Source organism: Diaporthe amygdali (assembly GCF_026229845.1).
Source record: "Diaporthe amygdali strain CAA958 chromosome Unknown NODE_1_length_4327563_cov_65_473760, whole genome shotgun sequence".
In the NCBI taxonomy this organism is placed as follows: Eukaryota; Fungi; Ascomycota; class Sordariomycetes; order Diaporthales; family Diaporthaceae; genus Diaporthe; species Diaporthe amygdali.
In genome coordinates this window covers 2,800,276-2,827,679 of record NW_026517021.1, presented here as the reverse complement: position 1 = coordinate 2,827,679, position 27,404 = coordinate 2,800,276, and the positions used below count along the sequence as shown (strand labels likewise).

At 54.6% G+C, this 27,404-nt stretch overlaps 7 protein-coding genes across 7 annotated transcripts; 4 read left to right on the top strand and 3 right to left on the bottom strand.

Moving 5' to 3' along the window:
- Positions 1-2,866: 2,866 nt before the first annotated feature.
- Positions 2,867-5,490, bottom strand: J7T55_006426 (uncharacterized protein; the record flags this gene model as incomplete). Its single annotated transcript, XM_053144171.1, has 5 exons — positions 2,867-3,164; positions 3,225-4,061; positions 4,645-4,742; positions 5,088-5,192; positions 5,452-5,490. The coding sequence occupies 5 exons, from the start codon at positions 5,488-5,490 to the stop codon at positions 2,867-2,869; spliced, it is 1,377 nt and encodes a 458-aa protein (XP_053001191.1).
- Positions 5,491-10,992: 5,502 nt separating this feature from the next.
- On the bottom strand, positions 10,993-12,695 carry J7T55_006425 (uncharacterized protein; the record flags this gene model as incomplete). Its single annotated transcript, XM_053144160.1, has 2 exons — positions 10,993-12,461; positions 12,515-12,695. 2 exons carry the CDS (start codon positions 12,693-12,695, stop codon positions 10,993-10,995), a joined length of 1,650 nt encoding a protein of 549 aa, XP_053001190.1.
- Positions 12,696-13,247: 552 nt separating this feature from the next.
- Positions 13,248-14,617, top strand: J7T55_006424 (uncharacterized protein; the record flags this gene model as incomplete). Its single annotated transcript, XM_053144149.1, has 3 exons — positions 13,248-13,889; positions 13,950-14,143; positions 14,209-14,617. The coding sequence occupies 3 exons, from the start codon at positions 13,248-13,250 to the stop codon at positions 14,615-14,617; spliced, it is 1,245 nt and encodes a 414-aa protein (XP_053001189.1).
- A 942-nt stretch (positions 14,618-15,559) lies between these two features.
- J7T55_006423 (uncharacterized protein) lies at positions 15,560-18,610 on the top strand (the record flags this gene model as incomplete). The annotated part of the gene is made up of 1 exon (XM_053144138.1): positions 15,560-18,610. The coding sequence occupies one exon, from the start codon at positions 15,560-15,562 to the stop codon at positions 18,608-18,610; it is 3,051 nt and encodes a 1,016-aa protein (XP_053001188.1).
- Positions 18,611-19,689: 1,079 nt separating this feature from the next.
- Positions 19,690-20,907, top strand: J7T55_006422 (uncharacterized protein; the record flags this gene model as incomplete). Its single annotated transcript, XM_053144127.1, has 3 exons — positions 19,690-19,978; positions 20,064-20,631; positions 20,712-20,907. 3 exons carry the CDS (start codon positions 19,690-19,692, stop codon positions 20,905-20,907), a joined length of 1,053 nt encoding a protein of 350 aa, XP_053001187.1.
- A 693-nt stretch (positions 20,908-21,600) lies between these two features.
- Positions 21,601-22,443, top strand: J7T55_006421 (enoylhydratase isomerase family protein; the record flags this gene model as incomplete). Its single annotated transcript, XM_053144115.1, has 1 exon — positions 21,601-22,443. The coding sequence occupies one exon, from the start codon at positions 21,601-21,603 to the stop codon at positions 22,441-22,443; it is 843 nt and encodes a 280-aa protein (XP_053001186.1).
- A 742-nt stretch (positions 22,444-23,185) lies between these two features.
- On the bottom strand, positions 23,186-26,679 carry J7T55_006420 (inositol polyphosphate kinase; the record flags this gene model as incomplete). The annotated part of the gene is made up of 2 exons (XM_053144104.1): positions 23,186-25,115; positions 25,172-26,679. The coding sequence occupies 2 exons, from the start codon at positions 26,677-26,679 to the stop codon at positions 23,186-23,188; spliced, it is 3,438 nt and encodes a 1,145-aa protein (XP_053001185.1).
- Positions 26,680-27,404: the final 725 nt, after the last annotated feature.

The window sequence follows — 27,404 nt, the reverse complement described above, 5'->3', positions numbered from 1 at the left end:
CATGCGCGCCTCTTGCCCACAGAATGACGTTGCTTGGGCAAGTGCTCCTATTTTGCATCAGCCACCTCAGCCAGCTGCCCCTTTGTTATTGTCCGCGTCTGCTCAGGAGAGGCTTTTGGCTTCAGCTGTGCTTCTGTGCGTAGGAATCTGGCGCCACAAACAACAGACCCTGTCCATCATACTCATTGTTATCTACCCGCTTCTTCACAATGTCATGTATCCGGATCCGTCGGCCAAACACGGTACACATGTGCTGCAACTCGATTCTCGTACTGTGCCTTGTGGCCTTCTTCGCACGAACAAGGCGGACTTGTTCGCGCCTCGTGATTGCTTACATGGGACGCCGTCGGCAGTCTGCCTCGGGCCGCAATGGAAATGGCCCTCTGCAGAGGTGGGCCGTGATCAAAACACCGGGTTAGGAGCGGCGGCTGACCAAAGAGTGATGTCGTAATCATATAATGTCTCGGATGGGGATGGAAAGGGCTGGCAAGACTGCGGAAATGACGAGCGCACGCAAATCAGACCCAGACCCGACCTCCCCAATCTCGGCCCCTTTCGACGTTAATGCCAACATCACCACTTTAGAACCAGGGATGAAATGGTCTAGATGGTCCAGCTCTATGTCATCAGCATAGGTCTGAGGAGTAGGCCAGGAGAATTTCGCGCTGAATACCTCACATCCGATGATTGCTTTTTTCTTTTTCTCTCCGGTGGCCTCGAACCCACCGATCGGCCAAGCAGGCCAAGGCGATGTCTGAGGGTAGCCTCCTGCAAGTAATGAGACATTTGCTCTGATCATATGCAGGCGTGGGCCCATAGATGCGCACCGGCTCGCACCAACTGCTGCAGGTGGTTGCAGAATCGTACAAGTGCCTGCAGAAGCGTCATGTCGACCGAAATTGACCTTACCCAGGTGTTTTTGTCCATCGGCGGCCCCGGCCCTCGTCGGCACTGCAGCTAAGGAAAACCGCCATGGACCCGTAAGATTTAGTGGAAATTTGAAATTCCCGACGGGGGCTTCTTGCCGACGGCGTTGTCGGGAAGTGGTGGTGGAGGGAAGAGGGTTGGGCTGGGTGGCCTCCAGGAGAAGGCCGGCATAGCTGCACGTCAACGACGCTCCTGCAAGGCACCAGCCAGTCTCTTGCGCCCACCGGCATTTGCAGGCTGCAGACTGCAGCCCCCAACATCTGGGCGCCTAGGGCTCGGCAGCTCTTGCTGCGTCCTTAACGACATCTATCTCGTTGAGATACCGTCCGGCTCACACTGCCGTATGATATCCCACCCAGCCGGCAACAGCCCATATTCCGTGCGATCGGCGGCAATCGAAGCGGCAAAGACATTCATTCCAGCGAGAGGACGCGCAACGCGTGCCGACGGGAGCCATCCAGACGCGTGGGTTTTGGAACTATCGCCAGTCAGTGCGGAAGATGGGAAATTTCAACCGGGTGTGGGGGGAAGGGGGGAAGAGGGGGGGCAGTGCCGCTCACGCCTCCATTAGATATGACTTAATGCCGGCAGGGCTGGCTCGACAAGACTCTTGTGCTCTCCTGAGGCGGGCTAAGAGGCTTAAGTGGAATGGAGCGGTCGCACAAGGTTGAGGGGTCTCAGTCTGTCTAGCTTCCTGGACGCGTCCTCCAAGTCTCAGTTCGCGTTCATGGCGAGAGCACGCGTTTGCGAAATCTTGTGACGGGAGCTAAGTTGTCTCGGGCTAGTAGTGAGAGGGGAGAGCACCTGCGACATAGTTCAGCGCATCGGGCGATGAGGTGGTTTGATAAAGGCGTGGGAAAAGAGGCATCGATGTGCCTCGCCAGTGTGAACAGTGTGGCGGACATTCCCAGACACCTGATCTCTTCGCTCTTCCCCTGCCAGCTGCCAGTCTCGGGTAGCCTCTTGTCAGTTCAGATCTCCGGTGCATACCCGTGCAACACACCAGTCGCACAGTGCCCACCATGTCTCACCCGGGACCGATCCGAAGAGGTGTCAACCCAGTGTGAAAAGGAAGGCGAAGAGTGTGGCTGGACGCACTGTTTCGGAGAGGGGAAACGGCAGCGAGCAGCAGGAGACCGGGCTTCCCAGCAGGCCAGATTTTTCATGAGTCGAAGTGGTCTCTTGCTCGTCCGCGGCCCAGGTGAGCTGAGGAATGCTGAACGGGGAGGAGGGCTGGCTGACTGAACAAAGGACTGAGACGCAATCCGCGGCATGGCTTGAATGCTGAGAATGAGAGCTGTCATCAAGAAGATAGATCCGGGTTATGCGTGAATGTTGGGGCAGAGAAGATACGGCGCAAGCAGCAGAAAGTGTTCATCTAATTTGATCTGTAGCGAAAGCTGTGGAAGGAAAAGTGGTATCTGACAAAACCAGGACATGTACAACCTCGGACTCCTTTCCGACCCTCCCAAGGGTTTTTTTTGCACATGGATCTTTTCAACGCCTGCCAACATGATTTGCTCGTTTCTGTTTGAGCTCCTTTCCGTCCCACCGTTTTCCGGCTCCGGAATCATCTTTCCCTTTTTTAGAAATAGTGGCAGACAGCATAGTCCTAAAGTGGTAGAATATACTTGATACAGAATTACTGTGAACATATTGAGTACCAGCCCCGTAACACCTGGATAAGATATGCGCCGGATAGATGCCCATGCCGCGAATGGTGCGTTTCTCGGAACAGTGACATATTTCGCGTGATTCAAAAACATCGTAAAGGGTTATAAGTGTGTGTCCCAACAGGAGGGAGGGGGATAAGAATCTGATGCGATTATTCCCAACGTATGAGTTTAACATAGTTCGCACGAGAGCCTGTCCTCCAGCTCTGTGGTTGTGGATCCAAGCCAATGCTGCTTCCTTGTAGAATCAGCCTGTCAGCCTCTCGCTAAGAGGGTTCGGCTTTGACCAGACTTCGCGCAGACTTTGATAAAGGGCTGCTGTCTGGCTTGATACCATCATCTGTGCTTGGCGACGTTGATCTCGTGGTGGATTTCTTCTTGTTCTTCATCTTGCTTTGCATCTCGGCAAGCAGGATAGCAGCGCCGATCTCGTGCCGTGTCCTGCTGCCAGCAGACTTTTCGATGTGCCGTTTGAGGTGATCACGGAAATTGTCGCACCTGCCGAATGTTTTGGGAGTCTCGCAAAATTCACAGCGCCATGTCTCCGGATTGTCTGAGTGTGCTCTGTAGTTGTGTGTCAGTGATTGGGTGTAGACTCTGTCGTTAATGGTGAATATCACTTACTCATTGTAGTGCCTCTTCAAGTGCTCCTGCCTTGAGTAGCTTTTCCCGTTACACTCGGGGTATTCGCATCTGTGTCTGTTCGCAGGGGCCTTGGAGACCTTGAAGCCTTCTTGAAGTGGAGGAAGCTTCCCCACCGCTGACTTCGCCTTGGATGCGCGGCTCTTGCTGGAGTTTGTCTTCGGAAGACTCTGCTGCAACAATGCCGACTTTTGCTGAGGCCCGTCCATGACGATCCTCCGCCTGATGTTGCCGTGGGAACTGCCCAGGGGACCGGGAGTTGGGGTTGTCATGGCCATGGCCGGTGACGATGTCCGCTCAAAAGTGATGGGACTCCCATCCGCATGGTGCTGCCAGATTGCTGTCATGTCGCAGTTTTGTATATGGTTACTGAAAAGCGGGGAGGGAGTTGGCATCATGAGAGAATCCATGAAATTGTAGGCATCCATGCTCTGTGTTGGAGTGAAGTCCACGTTGTTCTGGAATGCCGCCGCCGAGCTGCCACTCCGGGACGGTGTCATCGGCATACCATGGCACAGCATGTTGGGAGCCACGGTTGATTTCATGTCTAAAGGGAAGCAGCCAGATGTCGATGTTGGGGAGGGTGTGAACTCGTCGAACATCATGGTGTCATTGCCGAAGGAGATATCGAAGTCCATGGAGTGCTGCGGAGTCGAGTTTCTTGGGGGTGGTGTCAGGGCATCGTAGAGCGAAGAGGCTGACGAGAAACTGCCAGACGAGGACGGGCAGGAAGAAGAGTATGGTAGAGATTGACCGTTGAAGCCGAAATCGAAGCTGTCGCCTGCGTCCATGTTCAGACTGAGCAGTTGAATGTTCTGGCTGTTACTGGAAGAATAACTGCCTGAACCGAGAACTTCCTTATTGGACTGTCCCCTGATTGTCATTCCAAGTATCGGAAGGATGGAGGCGAGTACACTGAATCACGGCCCGATGGTGTCGAGAAGGGATGTGGTGAAGGAGAACCACAGTGATATACTCTAGATATGTCGAGGCCACACAAGACTGAAGGGATTGTCGAGCTTCACTGAGGCGTCGGCTTGTTGGACAGGGAGGTCGTCGGTTCAATATAAGAACGCGCAGAGAGGTGAGCGGCTCATTGGAATGGAGACCCTGAGCCACTTGGTGGTTGCTCAATACGTAGGGGTGGCACACCCAGAAAAGACGCGGCAGACCTGGCCAGCCCAGTACAGAATCGAGGTTGGGCTGTCAAGACGTTGGAGCGAAACATCCCTACACCAGCCTATTGCTTGCATGAAGCATCTGTTTTAGTCGGGACTTGTAGTGCCCCTGGCGAGCAGATGGGCAGGCCGTGGGCAAAAGCTATCGATAGATCGGTGGATCTTTGCAGCAAGATCAGTACCTCTGGGCGACCTAGCCACTTCACAGTACCCTGCCTTCTAACCAAAGTACGGGCTGGTAGCCAGAGACAGAGATACCCCAGCCGACACGGAGAAGTAGAGTCGCGCCTGGAGAAGAAACAAGGTGCATGAACTGGTAGATCTGCCCCACAGTGAGTATCGTGATGGTGGGAAACTGGAATGAAATTCGCCTATACGGTAATGGCGCCTTCCAGAGCAGGCCTGGCGGCCATCGGATTTGAGACACTGCAGTAGACAGCCAAGCGTGACGGGCTGGATCCTATCATCAAGTGCCTTCCGCGGTCTTCAGGGACAATCTCGGCATCTGGCCACGGTTGTGGCAGGCAGACAGTGCGAGAGCAGGCAGCTCGCCATTGGAAGATTGGTGAAGCCTCCAGGCCGCCCATGACGCCAGCGAGGCCGCGCGAAGTACCATGCAGGTCGAAAGAAGTTGAACTGGGGGGCCACCGTGGAAAAGCAAACATACTCCGACGTAATTGGAGCTACTGTGCCGCAAGCCGCACTTGGATGAACTGGTTGAGGCTCGGATGATCAGCTTGTCGTGCTCGATCCCGATGCTGGCCCCCGAGGCCTGGCGAGATGTGCAGTCAGTCGAGTCTCAATCTCTCCTGTTTGCGACGCCGTGACTGTGCCGTGGGTGAGTCTTTGTTGGCAGAGCCTCATGCCGACCTCTGAACGGATCAAATCCGTAACAAGGGACAAAGACCTGAGCTCGACCATGGACCATGAACCGTTTGAGGCGTTTGAACAATGGTGGTGGTAATGGTGTGTGTGCTAGTCGCCGTTATGCGCTCGACAGACACGCTGTGAGGGCCGGAGGTCAGACTCACTTGAGTCTGCCGTTCCTGGGGAACCTTGTCTCCCTGCATCTGGGACCTTGCAGAATGATCTTCCTGGACTGCTGCTTGACTCTGTTCCGGCCTGCCTTAGTGAAAAGAGGCGCTCCTCTTGCAGGCGGGTGACAGGTCATGTCGATTGTCGCACCCACGCAATCACCTATTCAAACAAGCTCCTCTGCCAAGTGGACCTGAGAAACCCTATTGATCCTCGTTTCCGCATTGTCCAGGCCTGTTGAACAGTAGGACGGATGCAGTCAGTTTGTGGCGTCCACCTTGACGGAAACTGCTTGCACACCTGCCAGAATGGCTATCGGTGTGGGCCGTCAGACTGCCTTTTGGGATGTCAGGCTCCGGAACATACATGGGCATGACGAGGCCACGAGTAGGATCAAAGCCATGGAAGCATTGTCGTCTCGACTGGCAGTACATGGCAGACACTCTCATGACCCTGGATGATGGTGGCCTGCCTGCCTGCCTGCCTGCCCAGGAGTGTCTTGTCTTGTCTCTTGGGCCAGGAGACAACTCCATCTAGTCGAAATATCAGACGGATAGATAGATACTGTGTAGACTAGATGGTCCGGAGAAGTTGAAATTGGGTTGTGTGGGATCGAGCGAGCACAGACACCCGTTCGAGGCCCTTGTGAAGATCACAAATCTCCGTGCCGAGTGAGCAGGCGAGGAGAACCCCCCAAGCTCAAGACGGCAACCCGATCTTCCAACGTTGGATCCAACACTCGCTCACCCCTGTCTGTCATCTGTCACTTTTGTGACAGCCCCAAAACTTGTCACCTGTCAACCACCAACCGCGATCCCGTCATCCTGCCATCCGTCATCCGTCACAACCTCGTCTCTTTCCTTTTTCGGCTTCTCGGCCTTGGATCGATGGCCCTCGTGTACTTTTACAACCCTACAAATACGAACACGACTCTACCCCGACTTTGCCATACACTTCAACTTGCAGGGCTTTGATTTGAAAAGCCAGCACACAACATGCATGATTAATATATCCCTTCAGTAGGATAATCTCCCACGGGGTCACTTGTAGGGTGATCTGTGAGACATGCGAGGGCAGACTCGGGCTCAAGAGTAGGTCTTGCTGGATCCCTTTCTATATACTCTCGAGTGTCTGCACAAAGCTCGGTTCCTTGCGACTGTAATTACTGCCTCCAAGTCATGCAGACAAAACCATTTGAAAGCGGCGCTCTTTGCCCATGGCCCACCTGTGCTGCCTTTCAGCACTCGGCAACGCTGTTGCGTTGGTTTGCCGTATCTCTCCCATCAAGTTCCTGTTGCAGCTGGCAGCTATTCCCCCTGGTGCGGTTCCGGGGGTGAGGCTTGTCTTCCCGTGGCCTACGGCGCTGTAGCGAGTTGAAGGCTCCGCATGTGTACGGAGTGCACTCCGTACAGCATGTCTTGTCGCCTGTACAATTCGTCATTGTTCGTCACGACCCACCAACATCAAACCTCTCACGACCCCGGGTTGCGGTCTTCGTCAGTCTTGGGTACCCCTGAGGTACCTCGGCTTTTCCGCCGTCACGATCAAGAAGCCACGATGTCCCAGCTCCTTGAACGTGGTTTGCTTCCCTTCAAGCAAACCCCCCCTCAGCATGCCATTCGACCGCCGGAGCATTAATCCGAGGCATCCAAATTTTGTCTCAGAGGCAGCGGAAACCGAGTACCTGAGGCCTTTCGTGGGACCAACCAAGACCTGCGGCAGCACGCCTCCATTTGACCCTGGCTCAGTCCAGCGCTCACTGGGGCCCTTTTCTCTTTTTGTTGCATGTTGCAGGTGATCTTCACGCCACGATTTAGCCTTTTCTGCCTTTTGCAATCATGCGTCGGGCTGTTTTCCGCCCGCGTGTTGAAGTGCGCACATTCAACCGCATAGTAAACGGTTTCCCGGTCTTCCTGCCGCTTCCCGGTACCAAAAGTCTCCTATCTTTACACTTCCTTAGCATCGTTTTCGGAATTTAAATCCGGATGACAATTGAAAAATATGCCACTGTCTTTTCTTGTTTAGTAATCCGCACAAGATTCCCAGTCTCCAGGGCACAGACACTTTACTTCGGCTCACTGAGTCTTCAGCCTTTAGTCCTCAACCACCACTCTGGTTGCTCTGTGCTTTCCATGAGTTTCCCCTGTACTCCATCTGCCCTTGGGGGCCGAGGGCAAACCGGTTTCTTCCACCTCAAGCAGTTGTGTTCATATCACAAGCTCTCAAGAGCACCAAGCCATCGCGCCTTGCGTTTCCGGATCAAGAGTCGAATGCAGGGTTTGACCAAAATGGCCTAGCCACAAGCCGACTCCATCCTCCATGATCGACGATAGTCCACTTTCAGGTATCGAAAGCGATATAGCACTTGATATCGTGGTCCAGGGATCTGGTCCGGCTCTGCTCCGCGCCGTGGTGAGGGGACGAGCCACGTCGGCCTCTCACAAGTTTTCGTCAGACGGTACTTTCCGCTCTTGTTGCCAATGTCACCTTAACCGGCTATGATCCCACGGCGTCTCGATGAAGCTCCAGACCGGTTCCCCCGTTTGGCAGCAGGCAGGGCGTTCTAGTGAGGCTCTCGCTCGAGGTGTATGGTATCCGCGGATACGCAAACTCGGATATTAGTGACCACCGATTTTCCCGTATTGCATTGCTGCCCGATGCTGCCAGGGCAAACCTTTTGGAAGCCAACCGCGGGTGTTGGTGTCCAAATCGTGAGGCATGTTGTTTGAGTCCATCCAGGACGTTACCAATACTACCACGAGGCCCACACCCCATTTAACATGTACGATTTTGTTGTTAACGAGTACTCCAACTGACGGTAGATAATCGTTTGAAGCGGTCCACTCACCAAAGACTCGCGAAAGAATATTGTGTGCGGCAACGAACATCTCTGCGCGTTGCTTATACACCGTCACCACACCTTATTTTGGACCCTTTATGCAACATCTGCGCCTCGGATCCGGCCAGACGCACCCAACGGCCACTGCCACAAACGTTTGATCATGGGTGGCTGACGAGTTGCATAGTCGATGGTACATCGCTCCTCTCGCTTCGGTTAATAGCGTTTCGACCAGTAGTCCATACAACTCATCAATGTGCAACCGGCCAGCCCTGTGGGGCTGTAAGTACCTATCACACCAATTACCAATATTTATGCTTCGCAAAATAGTGAGTGGCAGAGAGCATCACCCCCTCCCCCAACCGGCAGACTGGCTATCTAACACCCTGGAGCTGAAGCTTATCCCGGGCAACAAAGGAGCCTTTGCATCCTGTGCCTGCCACCACCGGCTGGGGTATATCCATTTTGAGCTCTCCGTTGCGAGAGCGGCAATGTTCGCTCCCGTATAGTTACCAGCTGCATCGGTACGAGGGGCCCAGACCAGCTAGATCGAAGCAGGCCGACGCTGGTATGTCTCCACTGGGAGAATTCATGGCCGTAAGAGTTACTCTGCAGGATGTGGATGCTGCCTTTCATCAGTTACGAGGAGGAAAAGCGCCTAGCGGTGACTCCGTGCTTCTATGGCTGCCCTTCCGCCGAGGTTACTGCGAAATTATTTTCCTGAGTACGCTAGGACGGTATTTTCCGTGGGAATATGACTTCTATAGAATCGAGTTGTCAATATAAGCTGTCGAGTATGCCCCCCTGGGTTTTGCCTGTTTGTACGTTGGCTTTGTTGTCAGATCAGCTCGATATCGTCAGACAGACACAGTCGTCTCAACAACACCACACCTTGGAAAACAGCCCGCATCATCATCCGTCATGTGTACCCTGAAAAGATACTGCTATACATGCAGAGGAGGTTGTGTGGAGCAGGTCGTAGTGCCTTGTCAGGCTCACCTCGCCGGGCGCGAATGCGGCCAATCCGATATAGCCCGAGCAGGCGAGGCGGGAGGTATGCTCCTTCAAGAGATATTACACCATTCCCCATGTCCTAAACATGGGATTGACAATCCCCACGATCAGTGTAAGGGCATATGCCAATGTCGACTCACTATGCTGGAAAGAAATCACTGACGATTTTCTAGGAGGCTCGGCAGCACTTTCCAGTCCTAGACCTTGGGCCAAAATGGCGAGCCCACTTTGAATCGACACTCGAGGGCAAGGTGGAGAAATCACTGGTTCAATGGCATGGATAACGATGATCAAAAGCCTCTACTGGAGCTGCAGTCACAGGCCAAGAGGATAGCGCAATCCATATTCGCCAGCATAGTTGTGTGTGGAGGGACAGCATCTTCATAAAATCCTCATAAAAATCTCATAAAATCCTCATAAACCCTTCATACCGACGTCAATAACAATATGGAGGCAGACTTATCACAGGCGGCATGGTGCTGAGTGGCATGATTCGAAAGGCATAGACAGATGTGGTGCATACATGAAGTTCTTCATCAATCGAAAAACCAACACAATGCGTCGAGATGCCAAGAGACCTCCTGTCGAACCTCAGGCTACGTACTGTAGTACACAAGCAGTACCCGCTTTAGTGGCAACAGGCTGCCTCCGACCACTCATAGGTCTTCAACCTGCGCACGCAGCTTACCTAGGTGAACGGCCTGATGGGACACCAACCCACCTCGGACCATTCTTCCGGATCGACATCCCGAGTAAGCAATCTCGCATGATAAATGAGAGCATTTTGACACGTGCACAGACAGCAGGCAGAACAGGCCGCGAGACGGGAAGCCAGAGGCCAGCCTCGATGCGAGGTGGTTCAAGCCACCCTCCCCCGCCGCATCCACGCCTAGCCACACGCAGGAGGTCTCACACACGCATTGGTGAACACAAAGTCTGACAGCTACCCGGCTGCCCGGCTGGGAGGTTTTGCCACCGAACGAGGTGGCAGAATGGATGAACAGGGTTTCTTTCGGGAGGCTGCATGAGGTGCATTACCCGGGGACAGATTCGGGAATCTCCGCCGCCCGATGAGAATTCATTGCTTTGTTGCGGTGGATGCCCATTGCAGAACAGCAACATATGCTGTACCTCCTCAGCAGCTGAACAGGCGACGAGGCCGCGCCGGGTTGGTTCTGGGCAGGCTGTTGGTCTGGACCCTTCTGTCGGATGATGTTGCCCGACAGTTGTCCGACGTGCCACGCATATATTGGTTGCATCTCATGGGAACCTGAAACTTGCAGTTGAGCAACGTCCATTTCTCGTGAGTTCTGCCTCGAGCTACCTGGGATGTGGTCTATCAGATCTCTTTCAACGCCTGGCTCTGGCTTTCTTCAGCTGTCGTATCTGACAGCAGCCTTCTAGGACAGGGATGAAAAGCCTTTGTGGATATTCGGAGCCTCCGGCCAAGTCCAATGGAGCTTTACATTGCATGCATGCGATAGTGAGTGTCACATCCAGTACAACGGCCTGAGAACCGAGACGAAGCTCCCGGTTGGCGCATTGCGGTAGACGATCGGCTCGGGATGACCGACATAGGGCAACTATACCCTGGGTCTTGAGTCGTCGCCAACGTGACCGGGCATCTTCACCGTCCTTTTCAGAGACTGGCGTTGTCTCTTCAAGTCACTGCTGTGTTACCCCCTCAAGCGGCATCGCCGGCCTCAAACTCTTGATACACCTCTTGTATCTCTTCCTCCGTAGCCTCCAAGCCGGAACTGCTCATCAGCTTGGCGTTCTTATCCTCCGTCCTGGGCTCAATGAGCAGGTTCTCTTGCACCTCACAGTCCGTCAGGGTACAGTTATCTCCAATTTCGCTCCGCTTGCCCAAGATGCATCGAGTCAGCTTACATCCCTTGCCGATCACGACGCCGTCCATGAGCAAGCACTGGGACAGCTTGGCTCCCTCCTTGATCTGACAATTGGCGCCGACAACTGACTCCTTGATGGCCACTTTCTCGTCGACCATCACGTTCTCACCAACAAGGCTGTCTGGGCGCGTGATCGTGGTTCGGCCCTTGACACCCTCAGGATACATGACTTTCTTGGGGTGTGCGAAAGGTGATGGCGTCTCGCCGCGAGCTTCGGCCTCTTCAACGGAAGGAAGTTTTGCGAGTTGAAGCGAAACGTTTAGCAGCAGCTGAGCAGTATCCACCCTCCGGACGATAGATGCCGTCGATTTAGAAGGGTGTATGTAGGCAAGAATAGGAGGTACGACATCGTCGGTAGAACTGGAGGAATCCTGTGCAGCAGATGATTTATGGGGCTTTGTAGCTCCGTCTACCATATCACCAGAGATCCCATCAGAATCTGCGTGCTCGGAAGACATACTGTCATCGTGCAATGAGTCCGTGTCTGCCTTTTTCGTGTCTTGGGCGAATAATTTGTCGAATCCAAGTTTCTGGGCGAGTCCCGTTTGCCAACCTGCCTTGGCCCACCAGCCAATCACATCTTCTCCAATGCTGTCGAGGCGATCGTTCTCGCGAATGAAGTCTAAAACCCACTGAGGGAAGATGTAAATGTGCGCGTCTCGGAACGTGGTCCGCATTTGTATCCGAGGATGTCTTCGAATGAGTCCATGCCGCAGCGGATAGCCCTTTCTCTCCTCCATCAAGTCGTTCAGCGAGTCTGTAGGCATTGAGTAGACCAAATTCGACATATGCGAGGTCAGAGTATCTTTGGAGGATGCAGCTGGAGCTGCTGCCAAGGGGGTGGTGGCGATGAAATCAGTTTCTTCTCCTTTGACGGGTGTCTCTGTTTTGGTCTGGTACCAGACTCCCATGCCGCCACTATGCGGGCCCTGGTCTTCGGAAATCAGACCGGATCTGTTCCCCACCAGATCCCTCAAAGTCTCGCAGTTCACCATCCATGCCTGGAGAAGTTGGTCGCCACCAAGTTCGCAAACTAGGTCACACGGAAGGACCACAAAGTCTCCAGTGACGGCTGATCTGACTTCAGGAAGTCGTAGGATCTCTGCTGTGCCAGTGTTGTGATCCAGGTCCTTTGGTGCCAGCAAATCAGGCCGTGGTAATGGAAGGCTGGTCAAGGCTGGATTCAGGCTCAGAGTCGAAGCTATCGCCTTCTCGGCCGAGGGAGGGCAAATGAGTGTGATGTCTTGGAAAGCCGTCAGTCCATGCTGGCCCGTCTTGGTCGTCACAGGTGCTTACCTGTAATTCCTGCCCTGTAGCAGAACTCGAGGGGATACCAGACCATGGGCCTATTGGCGATGGGAAGAAGAGCCTTGGGATGGTCATCAGGGTTCGCCGTAAACGTGGGCAACGACGACCCCGGCCCGCAGAGAATGAGGGCCTGAAGGCCAGGCGAGGCCGAGGAAACGGCGTGGGGCATTATGAGAATCACTGAGCTGCGTCGTGTTCGAGCACCGTTTGAGAGATAAGAAGGGTATGAATGTTTGTATGTGCGTGTCTGAGAGACTGATTGGTAGGTCTACTTGCCCCAATTTGATACCGAGGGAGATTGTGTAGTGAGCAGAAAAAGGTGACTGCTTTCACTCTCACAAACGCTGGCTTGGCTGACTCACACTCATGAAGCTCAATCTTTAGTGGCAGCAGCTTCCACATTGAATGTTTGGCCCCGCTGGCCAAGGGACCCCTGTTTGCTTAAGTAAGCAGCCGCGACAATAACAAGACTGCAGCGCCCAAAACTCCGGGTTAGTCGCCAGCCACCTCCAACGCCAAGTGAGGTGCGCACATCCCAGGATCCAGGTGACAATCCCGCCACATCTTTTCCGTGTTTATGGTATATGCGACTCACTTGCACATGCCATACGTTCCGATCTTCTTGCAACTCCACAGTTCAAATTACTGTGAAGACATCAACTCTACGCCGCGCAGCACATGTGCTCATCCGACATTCTAATGCGATGATCGCCTCTCTGTGATGTCTTCACCCTATGATAATCGCGGCTCGTCGCGCCGCCGACATGGTGTTTGGAGCCACTGGGTCCCACTGGCAGTGACTGTGACTGTTGCCACTGTTGGTGTTGCGGCCTGGATATGGAGCCAGCGCAGCAATGACGAGGAAGAGGAAGAGGACGCCATTACACAGCATCTTGACTACGAGCATGCTGATTACGGGGACAACCCACCTTACGGTGCTACTGGCGACAATGTCAGCGTCAGAGCTCCGCCATCTTTCAGGAGCGACTTGAGGCCCGAGGAGGTCGGTTATGGGGTCACACACGCCGATGCTACCGGACCAGGCTGGGGAGCGCGCATGTCTGGCGCGTTGCGCCGCACGCCCAGCCCGCAAAACATCCTTGATCGCGCTGGCAAGACAGTCGCCGCAGGTGTTGCGGCGGCGGGAACGGCTGTGGGGAGCGCCCTGGCTGCTATCCGGGAGGAAGACAAGGCTGCGTTCGCCGACCACGAGACGTGGTCCGAGGAAGCAGATGCAAAGAACGAGAAGAGTCCGGCTGCACAAGCACGCGAGTACGGCAGCAAGAGAAGAAAGACAGTAGCTATTGTCGTTTCTGCTGATACGCAACTGGACTTCGACGGGGATGGGTATCATGAACACGCCGTATGGTCCCCTGATAATGCCCCTTCAATTTCGCATTGAAATGCTGATATAGGACTGCAGTCAATACTGTCGCATATCCCAAAGCACACCGACTTTTCAAAGGTCAAGCTGTTCATCTTGATATATGCGCCAGGGCTGAAGGACACGGTTACGGAAACAGCTAGTACCCGGGCCCCGGCCTCACTCAGTTCATCATTCTCTGTGGTTGGCCCTGAGCAGGCCTTAACACCCGGGGACGAAATGAAGAGCCCACTGTGAGTGCTGTGTTCTTAACGTGGCTAATTGCTTTTCGTTCAATGAAGCTAACCTTGACCGTCAGGCTGGCCTCGTCTAGCAACCCGAGCTTCAATGCGGTCTACTCTCAGGCTATCGGCTTAGTTGAGAAAGAAACCAGTGTTCTTCCATTCACGACGCCGGCTGGCTATACGCACATTCTCCACCACCTCAAACCGGAAGTTGTCTACCTGCAGGAATCACTTGCGGGAGAAAACGGGCTTCACGTGCAGAAGCTCCAGTCCTGGCTCAGATACGACATTATTCTGGTCGTCGGTGCTGAGAGTGGCCATGGAGGTCTAGCAGACAGCGAATCTGAGGCCGAGAGGCCCGGGGAGGCACAGAAGTGGTGGCAGAAGGAGGATCGCGTAGGACGTGGCCGGGGAGTGATCGTGGTGGATGGGATGAGAGTTAATGATGACTGGGCGCGTCGCGTCCAGGGGAACGAGCAATGAATTTGACGACATGGCAGAAAGGGAGATGATGAGCTATACGAGATAACGCCCCAGGCCCAGCTCCAGTCCAAAGGGCCGAGCCAGGTATACAATCTGGCTCGATAACGGGAGCACGATGATTAGTAGTATGATGTTGCCGATATGCAACCATATTGAACACGCACAGTAGATACGGCCGTTGTTAGGCTAGTGATCGGATGGAAATAAGCATCGGAAATACGCGAATAATTAAATAAATATGCCCTCTTTGACCAGACCACGCGATTATGAGGCTCAAGTCGATCGACCAGGGGATGCGGTGGGACGGCAGACCTGCCTGACCTGGGGAGAGACGACGAGTGGGGCCACCCTGGGTCGCAGCCCAGCGACAAGCGCCAATTCGATCCACCCGACCGACTACCCAGGCTCCGACCACCGACCTCTCTCCTCCCCACGCGCACATCATTGCATTACACTGCATCACATCACGGTCGACTTCCGCCAACAGCATCACTACCATCTCGAATCCATCCGAGCCCACTAACATCAATCACGTCGTCATTGCTGTCGCCATCTCGGCGTCGTATTTAATCACTGGCAGGCGACTTGCCGGCCTCATTGTCTCCGATCGCTGCACGGGACAAGGAGACCCACGAGATCCTTTGAGTGCGCGTCAGTCCAGCAGCCCACAGCCCAATCGTCAGCGACTCCATCTCACCCCGGCAACCCCCCATCTCCGGCGCCTGCTTACACGTCCACACGAGCCCAGCAGAGCGCAATTCCATCTGGCCAAATGCGATCGAACCACGCCCCTCACACCGTGTTGCAATAACCTCGGAGACGGGCCAAGCCAAGCCTAGCGCACGAGCACGAGCACGAGTACCAGCTCCAGCACCAGCACCTGGCCGCGGGGCCTCACCGGCAGCGCGCTGCGCAGTCTGTTGAAGTAGCGCACCGGTCGCCATGGCTCCCAGCACGACTCCTATACCTCCCCCCGTAATTCCTCCCCATCCAAAGACGAAGCGCCCGATTCCTGCCGGCATACAGACAAATGGCGCCCTGTCTTCCTCCTCTCCTTCACCTTCCATGTCGGCAAAGAAGCCGCCCAACAGCGCCAAACAAGCCCCAAACTCTGCCTCGACAAATGGCGGCACCGTCACTGTCGCGCGGCCACCAAATCGCATACGGCAAGAGATCACTGCTCAACCGAATGGCGCCGTCCGGTCAAGCACAAATGGCGCCGCTCAGCCAGCCTCGGCCGGTGCGGCGGATCCAGTCATGATACCGGTCGCCGTGCAGCAGCGTGAGTCCCACTGTCGCGCATATATCGTGCCCCAGACTGACATAACCTCAGCTCCATCGCGCCAATATATACTGAAGAAGTACTACGGCAATCCTCCGTCGCTCATTGTCCATCTCCACCCGAATCATTTCAAATTCGATGCCCAGGATGACTATTTCCTCTACTCGTCACCAATGAAAGCCTTCCTCGATCACGTCAAAACCCGAACTATTCCACATGATATGGTCGCTGACTTGACCGAAGCGGGAGTTCCTTTCTACGAGGGTTGTCTAATCGTGGAGATCCATGATCATAGGACCATCGCAGCTGAGAAGGAAGATGCCGCAAAGAATGAATCTGCAAAGAAACCTGACGTTCCTACCTCAGTACACAAGTACAATCCTTACATCACGCCGTCGCCGAATAAGCCATATCAGAGGGATCCTTTGACTGCCATCAACGGCCAAGCGAAAAGTCCAGAGGTCGATTCGAAAGGGAAACCAGCAGGGTCTGCGGATCAAGGAACGCGACAGCCGTCCAGTTCGCCGCAGAGCCAAAAGAGCAAGGTTCCTCCGAAACGAAAAGTAAACACTCTCGTCCTTTTCCCGACGCAACAGAGCCGGCAAGCAGACCTTGCGATTAAAGCGTGTAATCCTCGTGGCTCCATCGATGGTCGGCAAGACATAGCAGGCAATGGAATGGCCCCTCCGACCCCTTCAGCACTCGTTCCGCCCACACCAACAGGATCAAATATGCCACCACCAGCCAAGAAGAGCAAGCGCGAGCGGATGGAGCTTGACAGCAGCAACATTTACGCAGCCGAAGGCGCAATGCTACTTGCCACCATGCCACCGCTAGATCTAGAGCCGACCAAAGATGTGGAGAGCACCATTCTCAAACTAGAGAATCAGTCGAGGCTTCACGCGCACCGCTTTCAATCACCTCCGAAGCCGAAGACACGGAAACGGACCGTCGCCGAAATGGCCGCAGATGAGGCTCAAGCTGCCGAGAATGAGAGGTTCCTTTTGGCATTGGATGAGAAGATCACGCAAGGCAGCAGCTCTGTCCCAGGCGGTGATGGGCAGCAACAGGTCGCGCCCTTCAACTCTACTTTTGACCGCTTTAAGAAGATCGAAGACATTAAGAAGGAACACGCCGAAAGGGCCAAGCAAGAGAAACTCAAACGGGAAGAGAATGAGCGCCGGCTTCAGGAGCAGAAGGTGCAGGCGCAGGCACAGCAGCAGCAGCAGCAAGCAGCAGAACAGGAAAGACTCCGTCAGGAGCAGGCTGCCGCCGCTCAAAGGGCTCAACAAGAGGAGATGCGAAGGAAAATGCAGCAAGCGCAACAAGCGCGGGAGAGGGCCCAGGCCCAGGCCCAGGCGCAGGCGCAAGCTCAGGCTCAGGCCCAGGCACAAGCACAGGCTCGGGCACAAGCACAAGCTCAGGTCCAGGCCCAGGCCCAGGCTCAGGCGCAGCAAAGTCAAGGCGGAGGAGCGATGCACCAGAATTCACATGGACATCCTGTTCAAAACGGTCAGATGTCCAATGGAGTCTCGGTGTCAGCGCCGAACGGCATGCCAATGGCGCAGGCACGCTTCCATGGCCAAGTCTCACAGCCCCAGGTGTCCTCCCCAGTCGTCCAGCAAAATACGCCTCAAAACATGTCGTCACCCATGGTTGGTGGCGTTGCCATGCAGACATCTGGATCTAACATGGGAGGCAGCCCCGCAAGGCCGTCATCCGTGGTTCAGAATCAGCCTCCGATGTCCACACCCATGGCAGTCAGCATGTCTGCTCGCGGAAGCCAGCAAAGTCATCCTTCTGGTACACCGCGTATGCACACCGCGACCCCTAACATGGCTCACGCAACCCCGATCAGCCGGGCTCAACAGATGGCCCAAACTCCGCGCATGTCCCAGTCCAGCCCGCCTCCTGGCATGATGGCGCCTCACCTCAACCAGTCGATGATGATGAACAGCCCTGGAATGGGCAACATGCAGCAGAATGCGAACCCAATGGCACAGGCTCAATTGTTGGCTCAACAGCAACGCCAGTTCCAGCAAGCACAAAATATGAACGCAGCAATGATGCAGAACAGCATGATGAACGGTGGTGGCCCACAGAATGCGCAACAACTAATGCAGGCGAGGTTTATCCAACAGCAGCAAAACATGATGAGGCAAAAGATGCAGAATGGCCAGCAGCCCGGCATGCAAATGAACCAGCAGAGGATGATGCAGGCCAATAACATGGGAATGCCGGGCGGAGCGCAGATGCGTCCAGGCCAGAACATGGTCAACATGGGAGGCCAAATGTTCCCACAGTCAATGCAGCAGATGCAACAACTGCAACTCCAACAGCAGATGCAACAGATGCAACAGCAACAGCAGGGCCACCCCCAGCAGATGCAGCAGAACCACATGATGGGGGCAGCAGGACAACAGGCTCAACTGCAGCAGCGGATAGCTATGCAAACGCAACAGCAGGTCTCGATGTTGAGCACGAAGCTGTTTCAAGAGAACCTGCCCGCGTGGTTACAGCAGCAAGGGCTTACGCAAGAAACATGCCCACCCGAGGTACTGCAGAAGTTTAAGGTGCAATGCTTAAACTCGGCAAGGCAGAAGGTCATGCAATTGAGGCAGCACCAGCAGCAGCAACAACAGCAACAGGCGTTGGCTATGCAGCAGCAACAGGCTATGCAGCAACAGGGGATGATGCCCCAGGGCATGTAGGGCGTACTAGCGAGGGCAAGACTGGATGCGATTCTGCGGCTTGACCTCGAGATGGCCGGCCTTCAAAATTCCCAATGACTATAATTATATTTACTCGTTTTAGGTCCACGGCAGCAAGAGCGAACCTCGGCGTTGGAAGGAAAAGGGACAGGGAAATGATACACGATATCATCGAAGCCAGGCTACTCATTTCGGCTCTGAGCAAAGTCTTTTATACCCCGGGCGGCCCTGAGCGATTCATCGATTTTTAATATTCGCTGCTCCTGCTACGCAATAGTGATTGATGCTAGCCTTTTATGCAACTGAGATCAGACTGAACCTCATGACGTTCGTAGGAGCCGAGATTCAGTTTAATTGGCGTACATGGTCTCGAGCCTGGTATGATATCTGACGGCATAGCCAGGGGGTGGGGGTTTAAGGCGCTTGCACAGTTGAAATATATGAATTCTTCAAATCATTGAAATTCGCTGAACACTTATGCTCTGCCACTCGTGAAGATGGCACCTTTGAAGCCCTGTGGAGAGCATCGCACGATTGAGCTGCGGCCACTTCAAGTGACTATTAGTACACCCTTCCCCTCGGATAACATCCTGAATCCCGAAGGATAACCTGCAAAGCACATCGTAAATGAATTCTTACATCAAAATGGGTCTTGTGGTTCTGGTGACTATTGTGTGTAGATGCACAGAGGTTTGGGACTCTAGCAGCATGTATCCAAACGTCGTCTCCCATTGCCCACTGGCTAGCACGTGACGCCGGGAGAGGTTGCATTGCTTCCCATGACATAACCAGCCAGCATGATACGTGCAATACTTCAAGCTGCAACCTCTCTTCCGAGGATCCCTCTGCTCCGTAGAACATCTTTCCATGACAAATCCGACTCTAGTTCCGTCCATCTGATAGACCATCCTCAAAGACCTCTTCGCAAGTGCTCCTTTGCCCAAAATTGATTAGTCCGTAAGATCGGCCATCATATCTATCTCCAACTCCAAATCCACTTCCATCACGTCGCGTCCAGTTCACCTACCTCCGCGAACCCTCCATCCATCCACCACACTGGCCACGAGCCTACTATCACCATGCGTTGGCCATCCACAACATCGCCAGCCGCATCGTCGGCCGCTGGCATGCTGTCCCTCCTCCTCCTAGCGACACCGGCCACTGCGATGCTCCACTGCGATGCAATCGTGGCACAAGGCCAAAAGTTCAACTTCAAAGACCTCAAGGGCCCCCACTCGGTGGTCACGACACAGCAGCTGGAGGAATGGGAACCATTCCAGTACCGCAACACAACGTACACAGTGGACCTCTGTGCACCGCTGAAGAAGGACGGCCCGGCCAGCGAGAGCTGTCCGAACGGCGCAAGGGGTGAGTGACTCCCAACGCCAGCGAGCGCTTCTCCCAACTCCCACCTCGTGAGCGAATTTGTCGTGCTAAATTAGGATGTATCCAGTTTGCGGCATCGTGCGCGGCATCAAAGACGATCAAGACCAAGTGCAGGCAGTCATTCCGATCGCAGGCGAGCTGGCCAACCACGGCATGGGCAGCTTAGAGCCCAAGACAACACGACTCAAGACGTCCGAATCGGGTGATGATGCAAAGAAGGAGGGGGTTCGGATCGTGCTCAACGGCGGAAAATCGTCCATTAGCGGACAGGATCGGACACAGCAAGCCATCATCGAAATGGTGTGCGACAAGGACAAAACCGGCAAGGAGGGCGAGTGGGACCCGAAAGACGACAAATATGAGCCGGGCCAGGAGGAGACCGAGGAGGAAGGAAGCTCATCTGCTCGGGAGCGGAAGAGAGCGGATGGCGACGAAGGGCAGAATGAGAAGTCGGAGCATCAGCTGCGCAAGCCGGACTCGGCCCTGATCTTTGACAGCTACGGGCCCCGGAGTGAGGATGCGAAAGTCGATGTGCTGAGGTTGACTTGGCACACGAAATATGCATGCGAGGGCCTGCCGGCCGACGAGTATCCGAGCAACGAGCACTGGGGCTTCTTCACATGGCTTGTCATCCTGTAAGCCATCATCTACTTACACACTCCCAGCCCCTTTCCCAGCCATGGGTCTTGTTCCATTACTGACACATATATTGCAGTGTATTCCTTGCTACTGCATCTTACCTGATCTTTGGCTCCTGGTTGAACTACAACCGCTACGGCGCCCGGGGGTGGGATCTGTTACCGCACGGTGACACCATCCGAGATATCCCATACCTTCTGAAAGACTGGACCAGGAGGGTCCTCAACACCGTACAGGGCACCGGTTCCAGAGGGGGCTACTCGGCAGTCTGAAGGCCTACGAAGATCACTATACAGAGATAGGGTTAGCTCTTTGTTCTTTCTATTTTTGCTGGTTCAAAGATTCGGCATGGCCAGGCGAGGGAGTTGTCTTCGTGGCGTTGGACTCATTTGCGCACCAAGACAGACAGCAGTAGCAGGAAAGACCGGCGTTTGGCCTGGCGACATAGGGCGTAAAGTATGAGATTGTTCGGCTCCAAAGACCGACCTAAATCACTTTTGCGGGTGGAAATCAGACACTCGATCACGGGACCGGTTGACACAACTTGGGTCTCTCTGCACTGCTGGCAGACCATCTCTCGCCTCCTGGTCAAGAGACTGGCTGCATTTAAGCAGACAACAGATCCGCTCAACGTTGGGGTCAACGCAGGAGCTACTGATATCATAGCAAATACCAAGTATAGATAGGCTGTGCCTACCCAGCTACCGGAGCTGAGACTTCTGCGCGTCGGAGTCGGTTGTCAATTAATGGCCGTGCCCTGCTCACGACCAGGGGGCTGAGCAGGAGCCGAGGTAAACTCGGGGCTTGCTTATGAAGGGTCCAACGTCAACACTCCCCCCCTAAAGATATTCCACTAGAGGATAATAAACCCGTCAGTTCGAGCATATCATTTCAATAGGTTCTTCTTTCTCACATATTTGCTGGACCTCGTCACATTCGAGGACGGCCCGTGAATAAGACCCATCATGGCCTCTCCCGACTCGTCCAAACCGCTCTTCAGCGTGCCTGTCCCAGCATGTGATCAGCACCCTGGCGGGTCGATCACCATCACCGAGCCAGCATCCCGCGTCTACCTCCTGACAATATCCTCCCCGCCAGACAACCGGCTCACCACAGCGCTATGCCAGGCCCTGCTGCAGGCCCTCGACATCGTCGAGTTCTCGCTGCCGCGGGGCTGCGTGGTGACGACGTCGGCGCTGCCCAAGTTCTTCTCCAACGGGCTGGACCTCACCCACGCCGTGGCGGTGGGCGCGCCCTTCTGGGTCGGCAGCCTGTGGGCGCTGTACCGGCGGCTCCTGACGTACCCGATGCCGACGGTGGCGCTGCTCAACGGGCACGCGTTCGCGGGCGGGCTGATGCTGGCCATGCACCACGACTACCGCGTCATGAACGCCGAGCGCGGCTTCTGCTGCCTCAACGAGCTCGAGTTCGGCGCCCCGCTCAAGCCGCCCATGTCCGCCATCTTCCGCGTCAAGGTCCCGGACCCCCGGACCTACCGCGAGATGGTCCTCGAGGCGCGGCGCTTCGGCGGCAGGGAGGCCGCCGCCAGGGGCATCGTGGACGCCGCGGGCGGGTGGGACGAGGTGCTGGCGCTGGTCGGGGAGAGGAAGCTGACCGACAAGGGCAAGTCAGGGGTGTATGGGCTGTTGAAGATGGAAATGTACCGCGAGTGCCTGGACCTGCTGGAGAATCACGAGCGTGAGGAGGCCAAAGATGATGCTTGGTTCAAGGCGGAGGACGAGAGGAAGCAGAAGGGAGAGAAGCAGGTGGCGGACTTGGTCAAGGCATATCAGAAGGCGAAGTTGTGACACAAACGCACATACTTAGCGGAAGATATTAAAGAAGTCTTGACGGCGAATTCACAGTCAAAAGATTTGATCACAGTCAAGGCAGTCGATTCAATGCTATGGGTCGTGAGAATTTTTTGTATGCCATCCATCTACAGCCTCTAAAATGCCCTACCGATACAGTACGCCTTGACCGTTCAGACCCACCAACTCCCCCTTTCCGTCCATTCTATGTACGGTGGCCCTTGGCCTTGGCCCAGCCTCCCTTTCAGTGATCCATCAATCCGCAGTGAAGCTTTGCCCCGCCAAGTCTCATACAATAGTACATCCAGAGCCGAAACCCGGCTTGGCTTCCTTGGTGCCCCTCCTTGTCCCCGAGAATTCCGGTATTGTTTCCTTGTGGCTTAGTTGATGTTGTGGTTGACTTTTTGGTATCATTGGTATCATTTTTGATGTATTTTTGGGCCCATTCAACTCCACATAAAGCCGAGTCTCAATGTACTCGGACGAAACGGTAGCACAAACCCCCTCCGCAAAAGAAATAAAAGGAAATTCCAAACACTCTTTAAAGACGCCGAACGCACTAGTGACCTCGCCCCAGTGCAAAAAAATGGGGGAAATAAAGATAAAAAGCTTTCCATTAGTACACAATCGCGAGACGAAGTCGCTGTCATGCACTGTCTGGGAGAGGACGATAGAGGGTGTAGCTAAGAGGTGGCATTAAATAGAGCGAGTGTTTGACAAAGGGTTGCGGCAGCATTTGTTACTCGCTCACTGACTCGTCCTCCGAGACGTCCATTTGAGGATCATAGACCAGGTTGCGCTGCGCTGCGGGCAACCCCAGTTCGGTACGAGTGTCGTGTTGGATTTTGAGGAAATACCTGCGCAGACTCCGCAGACCTTTGAGAAAGCCACGGTCTGGATCTTGAGGATGACGTGGTGGGCATGGCTTGTCTTTGATCATGTCCCCAGCAGTGAGGCTGTTGGCAAAATCAGCGATTTTGAAATCGATCTCGCCCTTGTTCTTCCGCTTGCGAACGCGACTCGCATCCTCCGTATCGGTCGCGAAGTCTGTTGTCGAGTCGTCGATCGCGGTGTCGTAATTATCTCTACCGGATTGGTCGCCGTCATATGTCATGAGCAGACTGGCAGCATAAAATCGGTAGCCTCGCAGCCGACGCACGATGACCTCCAACTGGCTTAATTTGTGCAGGATGTTGGGGATATGCCTGAGAATGCTCTGAAGATCCTTCCCATCGTACAGGAAGCGTGTGAGCGCTTCCTGAAATTCGTCACCGGCTTTGAGGTTGCGGCCATAATATTTGTCTTGAAACACGTACTTTTCGATCTGTGCATCCCACACTTGAAGACCACAGACTCGCACACCCAGTTCTCGTGAAGTTGTCTCGGCACATTTGCGCTGTTGAGACTTCTGCTTTTTAGGGTTGGCGTCAACGCCATACTGGCGTGTGCCCATCTTCAGATCCATAATGCAAGGTCGCTTCATGCTGGCAGTCAGATCCTCTAAGAGAAGAAAATAAGAGACTCGAGATCCACGCTGGGTTTGGGCCTCTTTAGGATTCATTGGCCTCGGCATCCTCTTGAACTCGCTTGTGGGGCTCGTCGCTCCTGAGACCTCTGCGGACTCACAAGCCGACGACGTCGTAGACGATGCCTTGCCTTGTGTCTCAGCTGCACCATTAAGACCCTGAGTGGGCGTTACTGTGTGCGCGTCTGACTTGGGACCTGCGCCTCCAAGGCCTTCGTTGTCGCCCTTGTAGCCTGCCTCATCAGGCTCCTCCCAGTAGTGCAAATCGCCTCGTGAGTCCGAAACATCTTTGGGCCTCCTCCGCAGAGCACTGCCAGAATGCCGGCGTTTCTTGCGTTGAGGTGTCATGTTTTCGTTCAGAATGTCTAGCTCGGGAGCACTAGTCCCAGTGACATCTTTTGAATCTCCATTGGTTTCTGAGCAAGGCTCGCTGGAAGGACCGCAATCACTCTGAGATTTCTGGTGTATGCGTGATGATACAGGTTGATTAGATTCCTGGTCGGTCACAGCATGTAGATGCATATCCACGCCATTGGATCTTATGAGACTTGAGTCTGAACTTTGCGGCCGAAGCAAACGGTCCAGGGTCTTCTTCGGAAGTACTCGCTGATGAGCTTTCTTGTGCCTTTGAATGTTGATGGGCTGGTTCCGGAAGGCGTCGTTGAAGACCTCGTGGCGAAGCTTCTTGTTGACCACAGTGGTTCCCCAGCTATTAGCATGACGGTCTTCCAAGGAGGGTCTTTGCAACAGCCCGCCAGGCGTAGATTCATTGGAGGTGTAGTGTGATGCTGGAACAGAAATTGACGAGCTACGGGCACGGTCTGAATAAAGGGCCGCATTAGCCGCTGGATGGAGGAGGCTCCGAGGTAGGATATGCTGGTTGTCCATAAAAGTAACCGTTGGGATTGGGATCGAGCTTGATTGCAAAGATTGGCTGATCACTCTAGTATGCGTGCTCGCCTGTTGACCGGCTTGAGTTGGCTTTTCTTCAGCATCGTGAGTCGAAAGGCCATTAGCCTGCACATCCGTGCTCTGTTCCCTCTGCTCAATTTTCTTGCGTTCGGGAACAGCAATTTCTTCTCTTTTCACAGTAGACTTCCGCCGAGGCTGCTTTGAGTATGTCACATTGAGCACACCGATATACCTGCACTGACGTTAGCCCTGTCCAAGCATCGAAATCCGCTGCGGGCTGATACATACCTCGGTAGGAAAGGCAAAAGGTCTCTGTGGTACCTTTCGATATCTTCGTAGAACTCATTTTCTCGATTATTGAGCTGCTTGCAGACCGCCCGCTTCGAAAATTTCCAGAGAGTTGTATGCCCACCAACCTGATGGGAATAAGGAACGAGCTCTATAGCATCAAGTGGTTGATGGGTGCCTAGTTGATGGTCATGGACATGATCTTCGTAGTCCTGCGAGCCCTGTTGAGGAGGCAAAGACAGGTCTTGTTGCGTACGTTCATGCTCTGCGAAAGGTGATGCCGCAGTTACTGCTTGCACGGGCGGCTGGATGCCAGGGGAGAGTGGTCCGGAATCAAGGAGTCGATTGGGAGCGGCATCCCGCGTGATTTCTTCAGTTGGACCTTCAGGCGACTTCGGCTCGTCAACCTCAGGTTCGTCAGCCTTTACCAGCCAAGCTGAACCATCGGCGTTCCGCTGATGTGTTATGCCAGGATCACTTGTCGCATCGAGATCTTCCTCAACATCACATGGACTATCGGGGGCAGCATGGGGGCCCTTGTGCGGCAGGAAAACGGCTGACGATATTTTCTCCTCTCCCGAGATTTCACCGTCCTCTACAGCGTCAGCTGTATCACCTGAGCCTGCTTGCACTTCTCGATCCACCGGAAGACCTCCAGAGACTTTGGGTAATTCCTGTTCCTCGTGCAAATCCTCCCCATCCAGAGGGTTCTGCGGATCAGCATGGCCTTTTTGCTCGCGACGCACGCGAAAGTAATCCTGAGGCTCTTCGCTATACTTCTGTGTAGTTATTGAGAGCGGAAATGTTTTGGTGCGCGCCAGACGGCCTGGAACCTCCTCTGATGGGCCAGGGGAAGATTGCAGGCTCTTGAAATGATCTTCACCACGTGCAACCCCTCGATGCCTTTCAAACTCGGCATCATTTGCCGACGGCGTCAACTTCTCTCTTGGGCTTGGACCCAGTCGCGAATCTCTCCTTTTGATAGTCTCCTCTGGCAACCCCTCCTTGAAGAAACGCAGGCTGTGGCTTGCTTTGCGACTTCGAGCGTTCGGTTCTACCCCTGCAAGTACCTCCGCGATGGACTTTTCGACCTGGCCATCTTGACCATTGTTCAGATCGTCCGAACCAATCGACCACGCCTTCTCAGGTCCCATTGATAGCCGATGATCGGGTTTGCGAGGTCTCGTCGGGGACCGCTGGCTTGGTGCGGCACTCGGGTCCAGTCTCCCGTTAGAGAGCTCGAGTTCCCGGCTCGGGGTTGCAGCGAAAGATGGTGACGCTGATGTATCAGAGTACGTGCGACTAGAGAACGCGACGTCCTTCAATCTCTTCTCCCTTTCTGTCCTCTCTAACGAAGTGCCCCTGCCGCTGGGTCTAAGAAGGTCCCTGTGGCTCCGGGGCCTTGAGTCCACACTCCTGGCTTCCGAGGAATCGAAGGTGCGAGGTAGGAAAGATTCGTTGGCCCGGGGAGGCAGAGTAAGTGTTTCGACAGCTGCAGTAGGAGCCATTGCGGCGAGTGCCCTTGGTGAGGCTCTGGGCGTCAGGGAACCTCCATCGCTGTCATAGCATGTTTCCGGGCTGTCGTGATGGGATTGTGCAGCAGGATGTTGGCTGTCCGAGGTGAGGTTTGGTTTCGGGTGACTACCGGTGGCAGGGTCGTACGGATGGTCTTGCAAACGAGGGCTGGGACAAGGTGCATCGAGGGACTGGCTACCGACAGCAAGAGAAATACCACGAGCTTCTGCGAGTTGCTGTGTCAGCAGGGAAGGCCCGTGAGGCCGTTTGGGAACAACAGTGGCAGAGTCAGAGGCAGAGGCAGATGTAGGTCCCCTAGGCCTTTTATCTATCAGATCTGGTGCAACAGCTTTGTTCTCGAAACTAGGTACACGGGTATTCTGGGATGTCGCCGTTCCTGCTTGGCCATTCCCCCCAGCTGCCGGAGCGCTCGAAGTGCCAGGGGCTTGGAAAGGGGCGGGTATGGAAGGGGCGCTGGCAGGCCGATCGCCGCGCAGGAGGTCCTGTCCCTGCCCTTGATCTTCTTGTTCTTGTTCTTGTTCTTGTTGTTTCTGGGAGAGGAGGAGTGGCTGTACCGGTACGGACTCAGGCACGGGCACGGGCACAGGCACGGGCAGAGGTACATGTACGGGTACGGGTACGGGTGCAGGTGCAGGTGCGGGTTCACCACTGTGGGGGCTCACCGGTACAGCTCCAGACGAAGTAGACGGCGACATGT